The sequence below is a fragment of the Orbicella faveolata genome, unplaced genomic scaffold (genome assembly GCF_042242905.1).
Source record: "Orbicella faveolata isolate gen_17 unplaced genomic scaffold, um_ofav_v1 contig_36, whole genome shotgun sequence".
NCBI classification, from domain to species: domain Eukaryota; kingdom Metazoa; phylum Cnidaria; class Anthozoa; order Scleractinia; family Merulinidae; genus Orbicella; species Orbicella faveolata.
The window spans coordinates 12,620,174-12,642,368 of record NW_028301565.1 but is presented as its reverse complement, the minus strand read 5'-3'; the positions used below and the strand labels follow the sequence as shown (position 1 = coordinate 12,642,368).

General features: G+C 38.9%; 3 protein-coding genes and 2 pseudogenes across 3 annotated transcripts; 4 read left to right on the top strand and 1 right to left on the bottom strand.

Annotated features, from left to right (window-relative positions):
* The first annotated feature begins 2,650 nt into the window (after positions 1–2,650).
* Positions 2,651–4,094, top strand: LOC149102312 (histamine H2 receptor-like). Its single transcript, XM_089275601.1, has one exon. It carries the CDS (start codon positions 2,672–2,674, stop codon positions 3,611–3,613), a length of 942 nt encoding a protein of 313 aa, XP_089131727.1. The 5' UTR covers positions 2,651–2,671; the 3' UTR covers positions 3,614–4,094.
* Positions 4,095–8,104: 4,010 nt separating this feature from the next.
* LOC149102311 (adenosine receptor A3-like) lies at positions 8,105–9,280 on the top strand. Its single transcript, XM_089275352.1, has one exon. It carries the CDS (start codon positions 8,202–8,204, stop codon positions 9,132–9,134), a length of 933 nt encoding a protein of 310 aa, XP_089131478.1. The 5' UTR covers positions 8,105–8,201; the 3' UTR covers positions 9,135–9,280.
* Positions 9,281–11,016: 1,736 nt separating this feature from the next.
* LOC149102310 (adenosine receptor A3-like) lies at positions 11,017–12,528 on the top strand (annotated as a pseudogene).
* Positions 12,529–15,423: 2,895 nt separating this feature from the next.
* On the bottom strand, positions 15,424–17,287 carry LOC149102309 (adenosine receptor A3-like; annotated as a pseudogene).
* Positions 17,288–21,109: 3,822 nt separating this feature from the next.
* LOC110064115 (adrenocorticotropic hormone receptor-like) lies at positions 21,110–22,194 on the top strand. Its single transcript, XM_020771116.2, has one exon. The coding sequence runs from the start codon at positions 21,114–21,116 to the stop codon at positions 22,164–22,166; it is 1,053 nt and encodes a 350-aa protein (XP_020626775.2). The 5' UTR covers positions 21,110–21,113; the 3' UTR covers positions 22,167–22,194.
* The last annotated feature ends 1 nt before the right edge of the window (position 22,195 follows it).

Genomic DNA, 22,195 nt, shown 5'->3' with positions numbered 1-22,195 from the left:
TTTTTTGACCGTGTGACAATTTTCTTCGTGAATTTTTACCTTTTAGACCTTTTGTGTTTTTACTTATGCACTCTAATAACAGGACCTCCTTAGATATCAGTGTTTATTTCACCGACGGGGTTATCCTGAAAAAAAAATTGTTAGTTTTTTTATTTATTTACTTATTTGGAAGGATAAATCACCCGGAACAATTTCAGAAATTCCTTCGCAAGTTAATTTCGGCGCAAAATGTGCAACCGTGCATGAAAAGTCACATGATTCATTAGGTGACCAACAAGCACATCCAACATGTTTTCTGTGTTTAGTGAAATTACAAAACGGTAAAAGCAGCGAAAAAAGTGGTGATTCGTTGATCTATCGAAAAGATTAGTTCAGTTCAGTCTTCATAACTTTTTCTGGAAGTTTTTTTAACCGAATTGCGGTACGCGACTTTTTGTTGTAGGAACTGCCTTCGCGTTTTCTAAAACTGTTGAAGGCATTTGTCAAGCGGCTTTGGCAAGATATCTTCAAAACGAGCCGTAAGGTCTTGATGATTTGAAACCATGCTGTGAGACATTTTATCAATTTTATTGCTGGTTTTCAGTGTCACGCAATTCAAAATAGGTCAAAATGAAAATCAAAACCGTTCCATAGATAAAGTCCTGAATCTGGGAAATGAAAGAAGGTAAATATGCAAAGACCCTAACCAAAAGTCTGGTCACAGCAATTTTTCTTATGCGAGATATGCGGAGAAATTTTTTACCCAAATTTATAGAGATTTGTATGGAGACGCCATGCTGGTGCCCATCCTTATGGGCACCAACATGGCGGCCGGAAACCAACAGAAACATCTGTCACTGAGTTTTGCTGCAAAAACGTGAATTTATCACTCGAGGAACTCTAAAACATTAAAATAATACTTTTTCTAGGGCATGAACTGTTCAGATAGCCAAGTTCCCCGAAATAAGACACGTTTTTAACCATCATGACAGCTCTTTGGGCCGTCACGTAAATCCCGCGTCACGCAAAAGCTAAGAAATTCAAGCGTAGTGTATCACAAAACCAAAAACCCATTCGCAGCGAAAATTTGCATGAATATTAGTTTTCAGCTGCTGTTATACATCATTTAAGTAAAATCTCAGGAAGATCGATAGTTTTGTAGTTCGAATTTTAGTGACGTCATGTGAAAACCAGCTATTGTTTTAATTTCGCTAACCTTTAGCAATAACACTTGAGTTGCTTTATCAAAGTTATTGTAAATCTCAATCGTCGGTGGTCGGCGATAACCCCAGAGCTAAATAAGCTTATAACAAATACTGCAATAAATACTTCCTAGCCGAATTTTGTAGTTTTCTTTGTGTTGGTATTAAAGCACAGCTACTTCGATCGTAGACCGCCAAAAATATTCTTCTGTTTAAGGTCACTGTTAAACGACTGGTAAAGCTACCAGTAGGGCAAAATGACTGCAAATTAAAGCGTCGGCAAAAGTGACATTCAAATTACTCTTTAACGTGAATATTTACTAAATTAACTTAAACACCGCACATCTTTGAAATTTTCTACCTTTTTCGTCTTCTATATGCATTTCTTGGATTTGTCTGACACTTCGGCCATCGTGCGTTGACGATTTTATGCTTTAAAAGCAGACAGGAATTATGGAGATTTCCTCGGTTTGTTTGTTCAATTTATACGGTTTTTGTGACGGTTATTTCGTCCAGTAAATGATTAGTATTTTATGGAAGCTCAACTTTTAGGCGTGGCTTAACCTTTATATTATTATTGTCATCTAAAGAAACTGTTATAGGGTTAACCTAGTGTTTCCTTTTCAAGACGTATTTTATGCATGTATTCCAATTGTCTTTCCACGTCTAGAATAAATTTGTATATATGTCATGATGTGTCCGTAAAACAACCAAAAAGAGAGTGGATTTATAGGTTCAACAAATAGGGAAGATATCTGTTTATAAATACTGTTTGTGTTATTTAAATTTCCTGACGATGAAATAAAGGAACTCTTAAAGTTTTTTCTGCAGTCAGTCGCAAAATCTGCTAAGAATACCGGGACCGCTGTTACCTTCTTTAGAGCGAACGCACAATTTAGCGTTAAGAAAAATAAAAAGAAACGGATAATTGCAATGAAGCTAACTACTTTGGTTGCTGACGACTGAAGCTCATCATCAGAAATCGGGAATCGAGGTATTTACACTGTTCTTGTCAGTCAGTTATATGCATCTAAGTGCTATCCTTTAATTTTGTTGCAGAAGCTTCTCAGGTTGAAAAAAGAATCTCTCGGGGCCAAATTAAACCTATTAAGTAGGATCGATCGCCTCCTGAGAAAGTTTTAATTATCAATTTTATGACACAGAGAAACGAGGAGGCAATCCAGTTGTCTGCTTGCTCTCGGTGACTCATCGAAGAAAGCGGGGAGACCACTTACAAACTTAATTTTATTGCTTTGTTGCCGTAAATGCGATTTTAATTATCCCTCACGCGTGTCACTGACAGGAAACATCCTGACTGTAATTGAAAAGCGGGTCAGGGTATTATACATTCATGTCAATCACATGTGCACTTGAGTGCTTCACTCAGATTTTTGCCATCGCTGTTGTATCTCTTGTTCTTGTTAAGAAAGGATCTCTCCAGCGGGACCAAACCTTCTAAGTTAGATCGATAACCTCCTTAGAAAGTTAAAATGATCGATTTTACGACACAGAGAAACGAGGGAGCAATCCAGCTTTCTGCCTGTTCTTCGAGTTTCGCGGAAAGCTTGGAAAGCGAGGGGGCCATTTGTAAAGTCAATAACTATTTTTTTGTCTTCTGTGTTTCTGCGGTACATGTGATTTTATCCCTCACCTCACTGATAGGAAACATCCTGATTCTCATCGCTCTTCATAAAGTTTCATCTCTTCATTCATCGTCGAAACTTCTGTTTCGTTGTTTATCATGCACGGATCTCATTGTTGGACTTTTCTCGCAACCCATATTTGTAACCTACCTCATGGCGTTTGTTAACAAGAACTGGGACATTTGTGAATTAACTGAAAGTTTAGCATTTGTTTCAGGTTCAATATTGTGTGGGGAATCCATCAGTACACTAACTGCGATAAGTGTGGACAGACTTCTCTCTTTGGTGTTAGGGTTAAGATACAGACAGATTGTTACTTTCACTCGCGTTCGTCTGTTCGTAATAACTTCTTGGCTCATAAACGTTGCATTTGCCATGACTTATTTATGGAGGAAACGGTTGTTCTTTATGGGATCTTGCGTAATACTTCTGTTATTATTAAGTATCTCATCATGTTGCTACTTGAAAATTTACGCTTCTCTTCGTCGTCGACAAGTTCAAGTGCACGGTTCCCACATCAATCATGGTGCGTCCTTGAACATAGCGCGCTATAAAAAGACAGTTGCCAGTGCATTGTGGATATATTTAACAATATTGTTGTGTTATCTACCATATACTATTGCAACAACTGTTAGTGCATTCCATGGTGTTTCTCCATGTAATGCTATTGCTTGGAATATTTCTGGAATATTGGTTTTTCTCAACTCATCTCTAAACCCAATTCTTTACTGTTGGAAGATAAGAGAAGTGAAGCAAGCAGTGAAGCAGACAATTAGACAGTGCTTTTAAATTATCAGGTACTTTGGAACCTACGTACGTACCTATTCCTATGTATCTCGGTAACATAGAGCACATGAGGTTGTGACATTCTTCTTCCATCCACGTCGATTGGTTGCTAGAGCTCTGACAGTCAACCCAGCTGCGCGCCTTTCGTCCTCAACCGTTCTCGTCCTTGTTTTTTTATGTCGACCTTGTCATCACATAATTTGGAACCAGGTAGGCTGAATGACTTCAGAGAGGTTTTGTGGTTCATAACTGACTATCGCAAAATTCTGATATCCCAACACGTGGGTGGTCTCTTTTTTTATTTTGCTCTGAGCAAACGAGGTTCCTCTGTTTGCAAATAACTGAAACCCAAAAAACTCTATTTACTGCGCTGATTAACTGTGCAGGGAAAGGAGATGAAAAAAAAAAAAATTAGTAGGCTCATACGTGATACCTTATCATACTTTTTGAAATAGCGGATACAAGGTACTAAATCAAAATAAGTTTATGAGTTCCAGAAGCAAACTATGCCGCATTGAGCGTTGTCACGGCAGCGGATAAAAAAATCGTCACGACTTCTTGTAAGGTTCAGTAAGGTCTCCCTTATTTGAAACCATGCGATGACTGATATTTTATCAATTTCATTGTTTTAATTTCGCTAACCTTTAGCAATAGCACATGAGTTGCTCGATCTGTCGAAGTTATTATTAATCTCAGTTATAAACAAATAGTTTTGTGTCGGTAGTCGCCGATAATCTCAGGGCTAAATTAGCTCATACGAAATACTGTATGCCAAGCCGAATTTTGTACTTTTCTTTATGTTGGTGGAGACAGCTGCTTCGATCGTAGACTGCCAAAAATTTATTCTTCTGTTGCGGTTGGGAATCAAGAAACCATTTTCTTTTCGACATTTCATTTTGGACGTTTTTCTACCTCTAAATGCATTTCTCGGCTTTGTATTTTTCTCTTGGTATTGAATGATAATCAATCTTAACGAAGTTACCTTAGAATTTCGATCTTTCGGCCATCTTTTGTAGCGAATTTTATGCTTTAAAAGCGAACAGGTTTTGCTATCTGACCCTCCCTACTTAGCGATTTGCATGCATATTTTGTGTTTTTGGAGATTTCTGCGTTTTGCTTGTTCAGTTTATTCGGTTTGGATTTCTTTAAAGGTTATTGATAAAGGACTGGTAAAGCCGTCGGTGTTATTGCTTGGAATATTTCTGGAATACCGGTTTTTCTCAACTTATCTCTAAACCCAATTCTTTACTGTTGGAAGATAAGACAAGCGAGGCAAGCAGTGAAGGATCAAGGCTATTACACAGTGCTTCTAACTTATCACGAGACTACTAGTACATATACTTTTGAACCTCGCAACCTATACGTATATTCAGCCGGTTTCTCCACGCCATTAGGCAAATGAAGCTGTGACATTCTTCTTCCATCCACCTCGATTTGTCAGGCTAGAACTCTGACAGTCGTCCATGACTGCCACCCAGCTGCGCGCCTGTCGTTTTCAACCGTTCTCGTCCTTGTTGTTTCGGGTCGGCGACCCATGTTCGACTTTGGAACCATATAGGTATTCAGAGAGGTGTTCTATTTCATGATTCACTTTCTTGAAAATGAATCTAAGTTTCTAATCACCGGGTTACTACTTAGACTTGAAGCCTGGCAGGAATTGGAAATCTCTCTAGGAATTGGATCCAAAATATCACGTTTAGGGTTACTTTTACGCGATAAATTAAAACAACAGGAGAGAAAACGCTGTGGAGTTAATATCTATAATATCATGGGTGACAAATTACTCCTTAACTTGGGCGCGAAATTTCAGCGTTAATTCATAATTTCACACGTGAAATTACAAAATTGCTATGGCAGCATCTCTTGTATCTCGATCAGTGCCAAGATGGCGTCGAGATTTAAGACCGTGACCATTGAAGAATTTACGGAATTAAAAAAAGCGGATTAAAACTTAAATACGCGAAAGAGCACAATTAACTGGGTGAGGGTTTTGAGAAGTGGTGTGACGAAAATAGCCTTGAGAGAAACCTGGAGATGATTGTTCCTGAACAGTTGGATGAAGTACTCGAGCGGTTTTACGCCTTCGTGTGCAAACAAGACGGAACCGATTACGAACCTGGATCTCTAAAACTGATTATCGAACCACTCAGTGTGGAAAACGGAGGTCAGAAAGCTGAAGGCCAAGGGAGTTCCAAAATGCGAAATAATAACAATAACTGTTCATCGACAAGAACAAAGCGTTGAAGCCTACGACTCCCGAAACGAAGACGAGCTGCGACAACTGTCTAACATCATTGATGGCAAAGAAATCCACTTCAACCAGACAACCAGTCGAGTTCCCCTTCAGCCGCTAATCCAGTCCACTGCAGCGGTGAGCAGTGGCCACGTCTACAATTTCCACAACTCACGGTAATGTGGTGATAAACCAAGGACATGCCGGGCAAGCTAAAGTTTCGTGCACAACAAGCCGTGATTTATAATTTGTCCGCAACCATGCTCCTTGCCAGCTCTGAAGGTTTTTCAACTTTGTGCATTTTCGCTTGACTTTCATTTAGGCAAGTTTTCTTAGACCATAAAGTAAATTTTTAGTGATAATTTCGCATCAAAACAAACTGTCAAAACTTTATATGGCCTCGTGCAAAATTTTAGTTTCAGCTCATTTCAACGGCCGCCGTTGTCATTTCATTCATTGGTTCATGACGAATTAGAGCCAATCATTGTTTTAAGAAAGATTTGACAGTTGCCTAAATTTTGAAACATTATGAACAAACACGAAGAATTCGAAAGGTATTTTTTGAGAAGAAACTCAGAAAATTACGAACTTTAGCAACAATGTATGCTTTAAATGAAAACTATATTCTTCTTAATGTTCTCGGTTTTCGATAGAATAAACCAGTAAAAAAAGGTTACGGTTGTGAGAGTAATTTGTCACACACGATATTAAAAGGAAATCAAATGGTTTTCTCGTGAAAATAGGAAATAATTTCACGCGCGTTTTGTCAAAATTCTGATAATTTCCCTCGCCTAAAGGGTCTGGAAATTATTAGAATTTTGACAAAACGCGCGTGAAATTATGTCCTTATTTCACTCGTCACCATTTGATTACACATACAAATCGCATCTAAGATCTCTACTGTGTAGTAAGTCGTTCGTTTCTTCAAAGATTAACAAACATCAACATTGTGTAGCCGCTTGAGACTGAACCCAGAGACAAAATGACCTTGACCAAAATGAATCTTGGAAGTACAGTACATGCGCACCGCCTCTGCTGACTCACATCAGGATCAGTGGTCATTTTAACTTCATAGCGGAGCTCCGGCGGCCCAAAGGAACTCATCTCAAGGGCCGCCAAGCGGAGCCCCATACTCTGAAAATCTACGAAATCACCTGGAGTATCACCTGGTACTAAGTCGCCGGAGGAGGCCACAAGCTTAAATCAGATTCCGGATTCCGCAAAATTGCTGGATTATATTTTATTACTCAACATATTTTCAACGTTGCGTATTTTAACCGCTAGATTATCCCTGATTGTGCAGCAAGATGTCGGTGAGCTTTATTGAACACTCTACCAAATATGGAAACTAAGTCCTGATATCACAGCATAACTGTAATGAACGGATTACCGATAACGAGAACTCTGTAACCCGATATGTGAGCATCGTGGCAATTTGTCGATTAAGAAAAACAGTCATTTTTCTGACTGTCAACAGTATCAATCTATTTGATTGGACTGAGGATTTGAATTTTTAAGTTTCCCCTCATGATCTGACTTCCCCTACGTACATACGTAAACTTTATTTCTATTCGGATTTTTTTAAAATAGCACTGTTGTCTGACACTTGTCACTGACTGTTTTCTTGAAACCCACTGAACATTTTCTCTTTTCTTATGCAAAAAGAAAAAAGATAGAAACTGCCGCTAAAATCTGCTAACTGGGACAGCCATGCATATTAAGCAGCAGACCTTTCATTATCCAAACTAACAATGAGTATTTTCTGTTTTCTTATCGTGTATAACGATTGTTTTATTCACTTTTCCTGTATGTAATTCAAATCCATAATCGGACACCGTTTTCTGACATTGACACAGCTGAGTGCCACTGAACATTAGCCCACAGAAGCAACAACTGCGAAAACTGCAAGCAAGTGAAAATTATTAAAAGAAAAGTTCTGGTAAAAATGATTACTGCGGGATTCGAAAATCGAAAACAAGAGAAACTTTTGTCTTGTTTGGGCAAAATTCGGTAAACATAAAAAAGGGACGTTTTCCGCTGTCTGAAGCGAAAGGAAAATTAAAGCAAACAACAAGAACATCCTTTCAAGTTATTGAGGACCAATATTGCGCACGGTGCGATGTAAACTAATCGGGTTAAGTCCAAAGGCCATCCAATCAAGTCTCAGAAGTAGATGGATTCATCGCCTAAGGCTCACGCAGATAGATTAAAACCAAACAGCGGAAGTGAAGACGTCAATTAGTTATTTTCTCACCGCAATGACAATTCAACTTCAAGTTTTGCTGTTGTGGTGTCACGGGATCATCGTAAACCAGGACAGCCGACTTGCCTGCGAAGGGAAAAAAAAGAAAATTTAAAATGATTAATTTTACTTTGTATGGAGAAGAAGAGGACCTCAAATTGTCTTTGTGCTCGTGGAGTGTCAAGGAAAGCGATCAAAGCGAGGGAATCAAAGCGATATTTAGTCCTTATTTTTTTGTTCCAGTGAGCGTATTTTTATCCTTCATTTCACTGACAGGGAACATCCTGATACTCATCGCTCTTCAGAAAGTTTCATCTCTTCATTCATCGTCGAGGCTTCTGTTTCGTTGTCTATCATGCACAGATCTCTTTGTTGGACTTCTCTCGCAACCCATATTTGTAACCTACCTCATGGCGATTGTTAACAAGAACTGGAACTTCTGTGCAATAAGTGAAAATTTGGCCTTCATTTCAAGTGCTTTACTGTGTGGGGAATCCATCAGCACACTGACTGCAGTAAGTGTGGACAGACTTCTCTCTTTGTTGTTAAGGTTAAGATACAGACAGATTGTTACTTTTACTCGCGTTCGTCTGTTCGTAATAATTTCTTGGCTTATAAACTTTGCATTTGCCATAACTTATTTATGGCGCAAGAGGATTTTCTTTCTAGGATCTTGTGTATGGCTTTTGTTATGTTTAAGCATCTCGTCCTGCTGTTACTTGAAAATTTACGTTTGTCTTCGCCGTCAACAAGCTCAAGTGCACGGTTCCCAGGCCTATCCTGGTGCGTCCTTGAACATGGCGCGATATAAAAAGACGGTTTCCAGTGCACTGTGGATACATTTGGCCCTTGTAGCGTGTTACCTGCCATATACTATTGCCACTGCTCTAAGCACAGTCCGTGGATTTACTCCACGTAATGTTATTGCTTGGAATATTTCTGGAATACTGGTTTTCCTCAACTCATCTCTAAACCCAATTCTTTACTGCTGGAAGATAAACGAAGTGAGACGAGCAACTAAGGAGACAATTACACAATGGTTTGGGTAATCATAAAGCTTCTTGCGGAGAAGAGGAAGAAGAAGAAGAAGAAGAAGAAGAAGAAGAAGAAGAAGAAGAGGAGGAAGAAGAAGAACAAGAAGGTTTTATTCTCCCTATTTACCCCTCTGTCGACATTATAATAATATCATAATAATAATGATATTATTACATTATATTGTAATATATTATTATTACTATTATTATTATTATATAATGTCATTGTATTATTATGATGTTAATTTTATTACTTCTTTATTGACGTGTCAAGAAACCTTGCAGAGGAAAGTCTCCCCCACTAATAGGGGACACCTACACTGATCTAAAGTACTAGCTAAGATACAAATGAGTCAATCTAAAATCGATTACAAAAAGCTAAAATAAAAATTAAATCCTACTAATACTGTATCTCTATCTAAATTCATAAAGAAAATAAAATGAGATCACGAATTACATAAATGACAGCCACTACAGCCTTCAAGGTTGTTACTTAAATCAAGTCTGCGTATCCGTTTCTTAAATTGCTCAAGGCTTCTTTACCGTTATACTTTACTCTTGGACCTAAATCGATATGTGTTACATGCTAAAGACAGTGTCCCATGCCCTTTCCAAATACCTCGTTTAATTACGCAAAGAAAAACGTTAATTAAGTATTAATCTCCAAATCAGAACCAACCCCCCGGACGCAGTATCAGATTATCACTGTCTGCCAATCTGCATGGTAATCAACAACAGCAAGTAGACACGCGAAAGATGTTTGATTTGTTTTCATTTTTAATAGATTTCCCGCCTTTGCGGTCGTTGTCGTCATTTCCAGGTGTCGTTCTAAATATTATTAAGATATCTGCTTTTTAGATAGATCTTTTCGAGTATTCTAATACACCACCTAAGACAATGGGCTCCTACTACACTAAAAATTATACTTTTTTGGTTATTTTACACCACCACTGTTCTGACATAAATTCTGTCAGAGCAGTCCTGTAAAATTAATAATCCATAAATAGAATAGAATGATCGTGTTAAATTGAAATTTCCTTGTTGCTACAACTGTTTATTCAGTTATTCATGTTGTCAGGTATTTCGTTCAGTCCATTGTTAATAATTAATTCATTTCTTATTCTACCTGTGTAACTGGACCCAGTCCATACTACGCCGGAGAAATTTGGAGACCCAAAAGTCACTGGTCGTTTTGGATTCTATTTGAGGATAAATATTGGGCAGGGAAATCACATGATTATCGGGACGTCATCGTTTTGGAAAAGCTCCGTTTTCAAAATGCTTTCCGATCACGTACACTAAAACGCGAAGTCGACGTTTTGAAATTCTTACGGTTTGAAGAGCATTTTAGAAAAGCTCTGTTTTCGTGACGGATTAGTGTGGACGGTTGGCCTACCCGTAGACAATAAAGCTGCGTTTTCAAATTTCTGCGGCGTGGTGTGGACGAAGCCTTAGACCGTACGTACTTAAACCGAAAACATTTATTTTTGATAGGAAAGTAAGTAAATTTGCGAAATAACCAAAAAAATAATTAAATAGACGTGTCAATGCAATTTCCTTGTCCTTAGAGCTGTTTATTCAGGTACATGCACTATCTAAACATTTTCGCCTACTACATTATTAATTTCAAATTCAGTTCTCGCTTTTAATTTTACCTATTGATACAATTGCGTATTTCTACAATTCTTACGCTCGAGAATCGGTTTTATGACGTACGTTGCTGCAATTAATGTGGTGGTGATATAGGGAAAAAGGCTTGTTTTTAAGAAAATTACTCCGAGCCACTCTGGCATACATCATAAACGGTCTACTTCAACAGTTGATAGCTTACGTTTATTACCATAAGATTAAGATAAGGACCAGGAAGATGATTTGTTTGGCTTCCTGTCAATTGTTAGTTGTTTTTGGCGTTGTCGCCTCTGGCGTGTTTCGCACTGATCAGTTCTGGCTTCTAAACATCGACCTTCTCAGAGCTCTACTGACTCATTTAAACACGCTGCGATCACTTAGTTTGCAAAGAAAAAGAAGTCGAATTTCAAGATGACCAATTTTACTTCACGTCTAAACCAAGAGACAATCAAATTATCGACTTGCTCACTGAGTATGGAAGACAGCGAGGGAGCCAAATACATATTTAATCCTTATTTTTTTGCTTCAGTGAACGTGATTCTATCCGTCACCTCATTGTCCGGAAATACCCTTATCCTCGCTGCTCTTCCGAAAGTTTTATCTCTTCATCCGCCATCGAAACTTTTGTTTCAGTGTCTATCGTGTACAGATCTCTTTGTTGGACTTCTTTCTCAACCGCTATTTATTACTTATCTCGCGACCATCTCTAACAAGAACTGGAGCATTTGTGGAATAACCGAAAGTTTAGCGCACATTTCATGTGCTATACTGTGTGGAGAATCTATCAACACGTTGACCGGACTGCAATAAGCGTGGACAGACTTCTCGCTCTGTTGCTGAGGTTAAGGTACAGGCAGGTTGTTAGTTACAAACGCGTTCGTTTATTCGTGATAATTTCGTGGACTGCAAACTTCACATTTGCCTTAACCTACTTGCGGAACAAACGTTTCTTCTTTCTCTTGTGTTCCATATGGATTGTAGCGTGTCTGGCCATCTCGACCAGTTGCTATGCGAAAATTTACGTAACCCTTCATCGCCAACGAGCGCAAGTGCAAAACGCCATTCTTCAACAAAGAAATCCTGGAGGATTCTTAATGAACATTGCAAGATACAAAAAGACGGTTTCCAGTGCATTGTGGGTGCATTTAACATTGATGGTGTGTTATCTACCATATACCATTGCGGTTGCAGTAAGTACGATACGTGGAAAATCCTCGTCTAATATCATTGCTTGGAATATTGCTGCAATAATGGTTTTCTTCAATTCATCTCTAAACCCAGTTCTTTACTGTTGGAAGATAAGAGAAGTGAGAGCCGCAGTAAAGGAGACAATTAGGCAATACTTTTGTTCATTATGAGCGGCATAATCAAATTCAGTGAAGTATAATCAAATTCATAATCAAATTTTACTGTCATAATCAAATTCAGTTTAGTACCTGCTCATTAATGCAACGGTAGAAATAGACAAAAAGAGGGGTTACGGGCAAACTGTAGACCTTGACCGCTGGGGCTTAAAGCCTTATTAGGAACTGTTATACACAATCAAGATTTGAGGTAGATACGAGAAGCGAACCTGGAATTTTAATTTGACACGTGCTACTAAAACCAAGCATTAGGAAACAATCTCGTTAGTCTGCGAGCTACGTCACTCAGTTTGGAGAGTCCAGTCCTCCGTACTAGACTTCTCCCCGCAGGGCCGCGTTCGCGCGTTACTCAAAGGTGCTGCCGACTCGCAGGTTACATTTTTACGAATTCGTACAATATATATTGGAAATTAGAACTTGTTTCTTGTAAATCACTTTACTAAGTTCTTGTTTATCGATACCGTAACTCATGGCTTATGTTGACTAGGTTTACACCGTAGTTTTACAGTTCCTGGAGGGATTTAGGAAAGGTATCCAGGAAAGGGATACAGGAGTTCCAGTTCTTCTCTGCTTAAACAGGGAGGGGACAGGGCGCTAGACAACTCAAACGTTCTTGTATTTCAAGAAAGATCGCAACATTACTTCCACCTCCCCAGAGTATGACTGGCTGGAAGCAATTTAAAGCTGCGCCAGCATCGTAACATTTAGCCACTTTCAACCTTTTCAATAGCGGTTCAAGAATGAAATCATCAAATTATGGAAAATAAACAAGCAAATGGTGGTGATTCCCTGTGCCGGATAAAATTACATTTTGTTTCCCGTGAGGAATTTGTGAAGAAATATTAATTTAGGCTATATTTAATGGAGGCTAACCAACAGTCATGTTTTCTAAACTATCTCTTCTATGGTTACCCATATTCGATTAAAGCCCTTCTTGATAAATTAAGGATATGTTTTTATAGATTGGAGATATTACGCTGAGAGACTTGGCAATAATAATCGTATAACGCACTTACTGACGCCGCTTCGAGTTTCAATAGTGCTACTGCTTAATAATCTGAAAGCGCGTGGACCTACTGCTTTCTGGCCTGGGTTGTGGAAATTTGCCTTGCATCAGGGTACACCCTTTTCGTCAGCGACAGAATCAAAAACAAACGCCCGGAAAGCATTCCGGTCGACAGAGAGTCTTTAAGTACACAAGAACTCATCTGGGGCATCTGGGTCTTTACTCCAATGACATCCCCCTAGACAATTTGCACTCTTTGGACCGCTCCGGTTATGGCTTGCAAAATGCCAGTAACGTGTGATCACAGCGGCGTATATAAAATGGAGGGCTTGGCTAGCATTTCTATTTATTGTATTTATAAATAATCATGATGAGCCAGTTTTTTTTCACGTAACTTCAATAGATGATGTGCGATGTTCGAATTATGGGGCTCGTGAATACAACCCCTGCAGAGCAACAAACGTTTTAGCTTACGACCCGACACGACACTCCTTGGATAGGCAAACATATTTCGTTCGTTTATCTTACCCACTTGCATAATAAATGTTGAGGGTTGGTTGTTCCCATATAATGTGAAATGCCTACAAACTTATTATTGGAAAGAAGATAGCATGCAGAATCCTCGATAGAATCGAGATAGAAAAGTTTGTCTACGGAGTGCTATGTTGCATCTTAAAATCATTACTGGTATTGTTCTTTTTCGGATGAAATGCGACCGTATTGAGATTGCTGGCCCGTCGAATTCTGCTTGCACTTATGTGGGCACAACTGAAGCATTTTTTTGTACCTTAACAGAATTTGTATTGAGCTTTTATTTACTCCTCAGTGCCACGGCCAAACGATCGCACATTTCAACGCAACATATCGCAACATTGTTGGCCGCAACATGTTGCGCGCGTTTGGCCTCTGTGTTGCGACGTGTTGCGACATGTTGTGTGTCGTTGGCTCAAATTTGAAAATGGTCAAATTTTTCAAGCAGCATTTGTGGATGTTGCATGATGTTGCACTCGTTTGGCCAGGTTCGTGCAACAATGTTGCGTCCGGGCATGCGCTCTAGTTCGATTTTCAATACTCAACATATCGCAACACGTCGCAACAGAGTGGCCGAACGCGCCTAACAAGTTGCGCCCAACAATGTTGCGATATGAAAGTGAAGAATGATCATCGCAGTAAATTTTCCAATTTAGGCAAAGTACAGCTATTTTTTTCAGGCTTCTTCTTTCCAATTGCCTAAATTGGAAAATTTACTGCGATGGTTATTATTCACTTTCATCTACAACCGCAGTTCATGTTGCGATATGTTGCTTTGAAATGTGGCGATCGTTTGGCTGGAGCTTGCAAATGCTGGATCAACAATTTTGCGATTTGTTGCGTTGAAATGTTGCGATCGTTTGGCAGAAGCTTTGCACTTGTCTCATCACCCGTTTCGAGTGAATATGGACCCCTTCTTTCTTCCTCCGGTAATGGGGAAGGAAGAGGGGTGTTGCTTTTGAAAAAGGCATATGCATCTACAATTGTCTTATGGATGTAACTCAGTTTTACTGAGAGAAATCATCGTAAAAGAGGGTATTAAATGTGAAATAGAGGGTTATGTTGATGCGTTACTTCGCATCCGAGTCAGTTTAATAAGAGGACAAACGACGTCTTCAAAAAGAAATGTGTACTTTGCTTTTCTAAAATGGTATTAGGGCACTTACACTATTTACAATGCTACAGCTACTTATAATTCATTATGGACATTACTTACAAGCTACAGCTTCAGCTACAGCTTTTAATAAAAAAATTTCAACACTACTTACTATACTACGGCTACAAATGCTAACCAGTGTATGCTAACATTACTTAAGGACGGTGCCTACTTTTGTTACTGCGCACACGTTTTGCGCATCACGCAAGGTAGGTTTAAGCGCCACGCGCGCGCTGGGGTTGACACTGACGCAATCAACTACGCCACCAAGTACACGACTAAAATGAAAGCAAAATCTTCCCACCGTGACCAAATCAAGTTTAATGAACCTGTACTTAAACCAGGAACACCAGAATAGCAGCATGTCGCTAACCACTAACTGTCAACGTCTTCCAGCTGAAAAACTAGCTGTTATCTGGCGAGTTATACTGAAATCCATCTGTAAATATGTACCTGCAGATCTCGTAGTGCGCGCGCAAAACAAGTTCGAGATACGCAAATGTTTTACTTACTGGGGAGGTGACAGGAAAATATGTAACGGGCACCGTAAAAGTTTTCAAAAAAAGATCAATAACTATAAAAGACGCGTGGCTACCCCGACATTTCATGTTATGAAATGGAAGTGGCAAGCCTATTAAACACGTGATTAGTTTCTGGTTGCGAGCAAAAGGTATTTAGACTGTATTTTAGCTGAACCAGAGGAAGGCTGTCAGAGACCCTCAAAGCGTCGTTGAAACGATTTTGTAATTAAAAACATATCAAAAGTGGTTTTTATGTTACCATTTACCATGTAGTTTTAAGATCTTTGTAAATGTGTTTGCGTTTCTGTCTGTAAAGGCGAATTCTAAGGAAATCTGTGAAGCCTTACCCTTTCCTTCTTTTTTTCAGAAAAATGCTGATGTCAGCATTTTTGTTGAGATTTAAGGCTAATTATCTCGTAAAAATGTATGGCTACCCCAATTTTTCTTCGGGAATTCCAGTAGCCCTCGCAAAGATCTACTTTTTCCGCGTGGTCCTAATCTGGCGCAAAAACCTTTGTATTTAGTAGGCACCGTCCTGAATAACACATCCAATTTGCCTATCACTGAAACAAGTAAGTACTGTAAAATGGTGTTCTTGGATCACGGACAAAAAGCAAAGCTATGTATTCAGTAATGAGACAATTACAACACTCCTGTGAGCAACAGTTTGACCAAGCCTAACATAATAGCACTGAAGTATAAGGACTTCCATTATGAAAGTTTTATAAGTGAGTTATGTATTGATAATCCACAAGTGATCAGGGGGATCAGTTGTGTCTCCTAACTGTTTTCTACCAGTGTGGACCGGGTTTGAATCCTGAACCTAGCGTCCTAAGCGGGTTGAGCATGTTGTTGGTTCTCGTCCACTGAGTAACTAAAAACAAAAAGAGCAGAAACGCCTTACCGTCATGTTTATTGCTTGTCTCACTTCTCTTATCCTCCAAAAGTAAATAACTGGGTTCAGGGAAGAATTCAGATAAACCAGAGAAGTTGTGCTTCCTTCTGCGATAACAATGGACGGGCTCTGACCGTGCGCAGTTCCAGTTCTTTCGCACTATAGCGAAAGGAAGATAAGACGCAATCAATGTAAAAAAAATCCACAGCGAATTAGACACTGTCTTGTTATAAGCAGCCAAGTGAGCTCTAGTAGAGTTGTTTATTTGTCCTGGTCTAGACTGTTGAGATATCCGAGTCTGCCGATAACGCAGAGTAAAATAGATTTTCATGTAACAAGACGTTGACGCTGCAAGACATAGCAGTACATTCACGCAGAGGGTTATCGTGAAGATATGTATGTTCCAAAAGAACAACATGGCGAAAGAAGGGAACACCAACCACGAGGTGACAATAATTCCACGAACTCGCGCGAGAGTTACGATTTGTCTGTATCTCAGGCCCAACAGCAGAGCGAGAAGTCTGTCCACACTCATTGCCGTCAGTGTGAAAATAGAAATGCCACACAATATAGCTCCCGAGATTTGTACTACACCTTCAGTTATATGACAACTGCTCAAGCGTTTTCTGACGATTAAGATAAGGTGCATAACAAAACATGGCTGTGAAATGAGGCCAACGGCGAGATCAGTCGATGCCAGAGAGCGAAATAACAGCTTCGATGGTGAATGAAGCCGGTGGCAATCCACTTGAAGAGCAACTAAGATCACAATGTTCCCAAATGCAGCAGTAATACATAAAGTGATATTGATAGAAATGGCAATATAAGTAATCCAGGCTAGGCTTAGATCATGCAGAGCTTCAGAGCTCGTAGCACACGAGGGTGGTTGCGGTGTTCCAAAGCTTGAATTGTCCATTTTAATGTTGTCAAAGAATTGCCCAGTGGGTTGTTTGCGAGGTGGCGACCTCCTTTTTGAGACTAAGATGATGTAAAACTAATAAAAACGTTGTCGAGCTCCGGAAAGACTGAGTTTATCGTAGTCCTTGTACATGTGACATGAAAACAACCCGTCACCCTATTTCAAATTAACTATCAGTCGATTGAAATTAAAATTGCCATAAGTGACATACTAAAATACCATATCTGTAATTTGCATGATGAATTCATTTCCGAGTAAAACATGGCTTAAAGTTTGTTTAACCTGCGTAAAATGTATGTGATCTTTAATATATTTTTGGTTGAGATAAACCTAGGACAAATCTACAAAGGCAAATAAGAACAACGGTCCCTTTGGCTAAACACAGTAAAAGCATTTTCCTTTGTTGAAGTGAAACCGTTTAAGTCACTCAATTTCTATTTGTGACTGATTAGGTTGTGAAATGACGTGCCGTTGTCATGGGGAAATCTTGAGAAACATTTGAAAGTAGAATGACTATAATTAAACTTTCCATTAGCCCGGACGTCTCGCGTCAGAGATTTGTAAATACGTGGAGTGGACGCAAAATTATTTTCGAAACAGCTGCCGAATGGATTGGACATCCTGTAAACGTCACTAACGAACAAATGAAACTGTCTGATATTTTCCCCAGGTTTGATTTTATTACTTCCAGAAATAAAAATGTGAACTGAATAATCCAGCCATAAATCCTCAATCGTCATGGTGTCTGGTTTTAAACTGTAAACGACGATCTTAAAATAGATAACGCGTTTTAGTTTTCCGTAGCCACCTCTTTGCCGAAGTGCAAATTACTAAAAGTTCAATGAAATTGAATTGAGCAGAAAATAGGCAGAACCGAGAGAACGAGAGAAAGAAAAGCTGCCACAATCCGATTTTCTTTTCCAAAACGAGTTGCGAATATTTCTAAAACATGCTTTGGAATATCAAACATATTTTTGCCTCTAACGACTTACTGTTTTAAAGTCTATTATTTTTAAACATTATTAGAAAAATCATCTTGAAGAGATCCTTTGAAACTGGGGATAAGCCGGTGCAGCGCAGTTCTTCATCAGTGATCTTCAGGTTCTCGCCGGTATAATATTCACGCCTGCATAGAACAAGAACAGTTCCAGGATAAACACTTTCAGAACAGCTGCGTTGAAGACATTTTACCCAGTCAGGCTGATTTGTTGCCCACAGACTGACACCGTGTTCGCGCTGTTTTTGTCGGCTACATCGATTATATTCCATTACTGTAGTAAACATGAAGTATGTCGCAAGGAAGTTGAAAAAATTGAACGTTTAAGCAAAGATGTCTATCAACATGATGGACTTCTTAATTATGCAACTTTTTTTTTCCTGGATTGAACGGGAAGGTAAGGTTAAATTGTTATGAACTATAACAGTTGTCTTCAATATTATTAAATTAGTTTTCAAATTATGAGGTCGTACATAAAATTGCTGTAAGCCTAGGAGAGCTATAATCATGAGTTATGTTACCAAAGAATAAAATAAGCCATGAAATCCTATCCAAATTTTCTGTTGGGTCTGCTGAGTCGAATTTATAAGAAATTTTAAAACCGTTTAATTAATTAAGGTGGCTCAAAACAGTTTACAGCACTTTCCAAGACTTAGATTTTAATGGGTCATTAGAACCACTCTTTATCAGTTGATGTTACAATCAAGGTATCAAAAAACTGCCCAATCATTGGTGAACCTTAAATTTTCGGAAATTTATGTTGGCTTTGAACCCCATGTGCAAAATGTTTTTTTTTAACTTTCCCAAACGCTGCGTCTCATTAATGGGCTTCATGTTATCGTTATTGAAATATAATAACATAAAGCCAAAATTAAGGGTGGTTTTAGCAGGTCATTCTATTGCTATGGTAACCCATTTGGTCACGAAAATTATAACAACGTGGTCACATATGATTGGGCAATGTCTTGATACCATGACAGTAGCAAGAACTGATGAACAGTGGTTACAATGACCCATCAAAGCTTAAGTCTTAGAAAGTGCTGGAAACTGTTTGGAGCCGCCTTAAAGGCAGTTTCCGAAAACCATCACTCAAAGTAGGCCGGGTCATGTGATGTTCTCATCTTTTTGGTGGTATATGCTAAAAGATTTAGCATTCGATAGCTGAATATACAAAGGAAGTCAATTGCGCTTTAAAATTTTTTTGCAATTATTTATTTCCTAAAGGTTTAATGGTAGCTTTTGTTCAGTGAGGTAAATATGTACTCGCGTATGTACTCAAAGACACCAGCAAATGTTCACCGCGCAATCAATCAAACGCACTTTTGCCGATCGGCTCAAGCCAACATTTCCGCGCTTCCTTACTAATTAAAGCTTGAAAACAATCAGAGAAAACCGTTTGTCGTCGCATAAAATGTTTACCCATCTCTACTTTAACCTGGACTATAATGTAGAGGCCTATATTGGTCTCCCTTGATGGTCGATTAACAGACGAGACCGACAGTCTTAATGCAGCCCTACATTAGAATATTGCCCCATCAAACAAAACTCTTAGAAACGACCGCTTTATAAATCAATTTCACCCTCATGCAAAATTTTAACGTGTCGTGAACATCAATCAGACTACAGAGGGTAAACAGAAAACCGAACAAATTTTTATCAAAAGGTATAGTGAACTAGACTTTAAACGATTTCAAGGACGCCTGATTTAAATTCTATACTAATAATAGATTGTGGGTATTCTTGGCCAAGTTAATATCAATGTTATTTAAATAATGTCGAAAAATTTCAGTTAGTTTTAGTTTTTAATTGTTTTTAATTTCAGGTTCGTCTTTGTTTTCACGAAGGACCATGTTAAGTAACCTCAAATGGCTCGAGTGTTGGATTTAGTGCGTCATCACGTCAGAATTAAGGCATGGGTCTGAAACTCGCAGCGAGTGTTTTTAAAATAGATCGTGTTTAAGACATCATTTAACAATTTAAAATGATAATTGTGAACTTTTATCTTTCCGACAGAAGCAATCTTAAAAGTAATGCATTAAACGCTTTGGAATCAGTGTATAGCCCATCGAGTCATCTGGACACTAAGGTCAGTACACGACAGTTCTGACCCCGGCCACGGAAGACAAGTTACTCCGGACTTCACCCGGTAATTTACAGTTTGCCATATCAGTTTTGAAAGTATTGATTCAGTGTTATATGTCTGAAGATTCCGTTAAGCTGTCAATAAGTTTTCCACTTCCATTTTTTCATGTGTTCGATTCAACACGTTCAGCTGTTAGTAAAACATGCATCCGGCACGTCGAAGCTGTTGGTTTGAAACTTCCGTTACACACTCCATTTTCAGGTCCAGAGGGAGCCAAATTTCTACTTATTACCTGAATGTTGTAGGGACCTAGAAAAGTACAAAAAACTTCACAGTCAACAACTTAGCATTACTTGAACCCAAGAGACGATGGTCTATATATCATCGTCTCTTGTCGAGCTGTAGTCGCGTCTTAAAGAACTGATCATGATCTTCATGAATTATCTTTTTCACAAAACACGAGCTCTTGAATTATACAGACCTATTAATCTCCAGGGCCGGGTTGTTCAAAAGCCGGTTAACGCTAACCCAGGGTTAAAAGTTCAATGAAGTATTAGTTTTTCTCGTATAAAAATATTTTTTACCGCTCACGTTTTGTGTAGTTTGAGCTTAGTCAAGCTCAAAACTGAAGGACAAACATTATAAACAAAAAACCTCACCGAAAAGTTACAAAACTGAAATCAAAATTCTTGATAATCCTGGGTAAGCTTAATCGGGCTTTGAACAACCCGGCCCAGGTATTGATTTCATGTGTCATCTTTTGATAAATTTAGCAATGAAGTTTTTAAAATTAAGATTTTAAGATTTTAAAATAATTAGTGGCTACAGTTTTTAAATTGGTCGAGAATTCTCACGAAATCGATTTGTTTCGTGGATAGGTGCGCAAACTGAAGATGGCAAACTCATCGTCTATGCTGAACATCACCACACAATGTCCTTCAAGCGGACCAACTGTATCGACAGAGAGAGAAATTCTTGAACAGACTACCATTGTCATTTTATGCACTGTACTGGGCGTTGCCAGTTTTCTCGGAACTCTTGGAAACTCCTTAGTTCTCTCATCCATAATGAAGTTTGACGACTTAAGGGAAATTCCTGACTTGTTTATTTTCAGTCTGTCTATGTCTGACTTCCTAGTAACAGCAATTTACCAGCCTTTGAAAAACTACAGGCTTGCAAATTTGGATCAAGTCTCCACGCAAATGGAACTTTTTGCAGTATCACGTTTCCTCGGATTCTTTTCACTCATTGCCTCTATCACAAACATGTTTGGTGTGACTGTTGAACGACTGATTTCCATTCGTTTTCCCATGAAATACGATCTGGTAGTGACAAGGCGGCGTGCTGTAATCACTCTAATCTGCATCTGGATCTTTTCGTTCACACTTGTAATATTAGTATCCACCGAACTTCTTTCCCTTATGCTCCTCTCCACATACTTTACTATGGTCCTCCTTGGAACAGTGTCAATTTACCTTTACATTTTTCTTATCGCGAGAAAAGTCGAGAACTCCGTGATTCAAATACAGAATGGTTCACTTGACCATGAAGTGTCCAATAATAAGCGGAAACGAAAAGCAGCAAAAACTATTGCGATCATTCTGGGAGTCTCTGTCGGTTGCTGGCTGCCATTTTTGATTTTTTCAGCCGTTCTTTCCAAAACTCCAGATACATGTACCAGCAATAGATGTTGGAAGTGTTTCTACTCACTTCAACTTTTGTCAGTGTGTAACTCTTCCATCAACCCTTACATATATTGTGCGAGAAATCGTAGGTATTTCGCTGCGTTTGTTAAACTGCTTGGACTACAAAAGATTTGCAGGGTGCAAGCGTCAGTTACTCCTGCTTATTCACCTCGCAGCGCGGTGGCTATTGGTGCACGTGCTGCTCCTGCTGAGATTCAAGCTCCCCAAGCTAAAGGTGAAATCATTGACGTTGCCCTTTAACCAAACATGCAGATCCCATCATTGCGGTA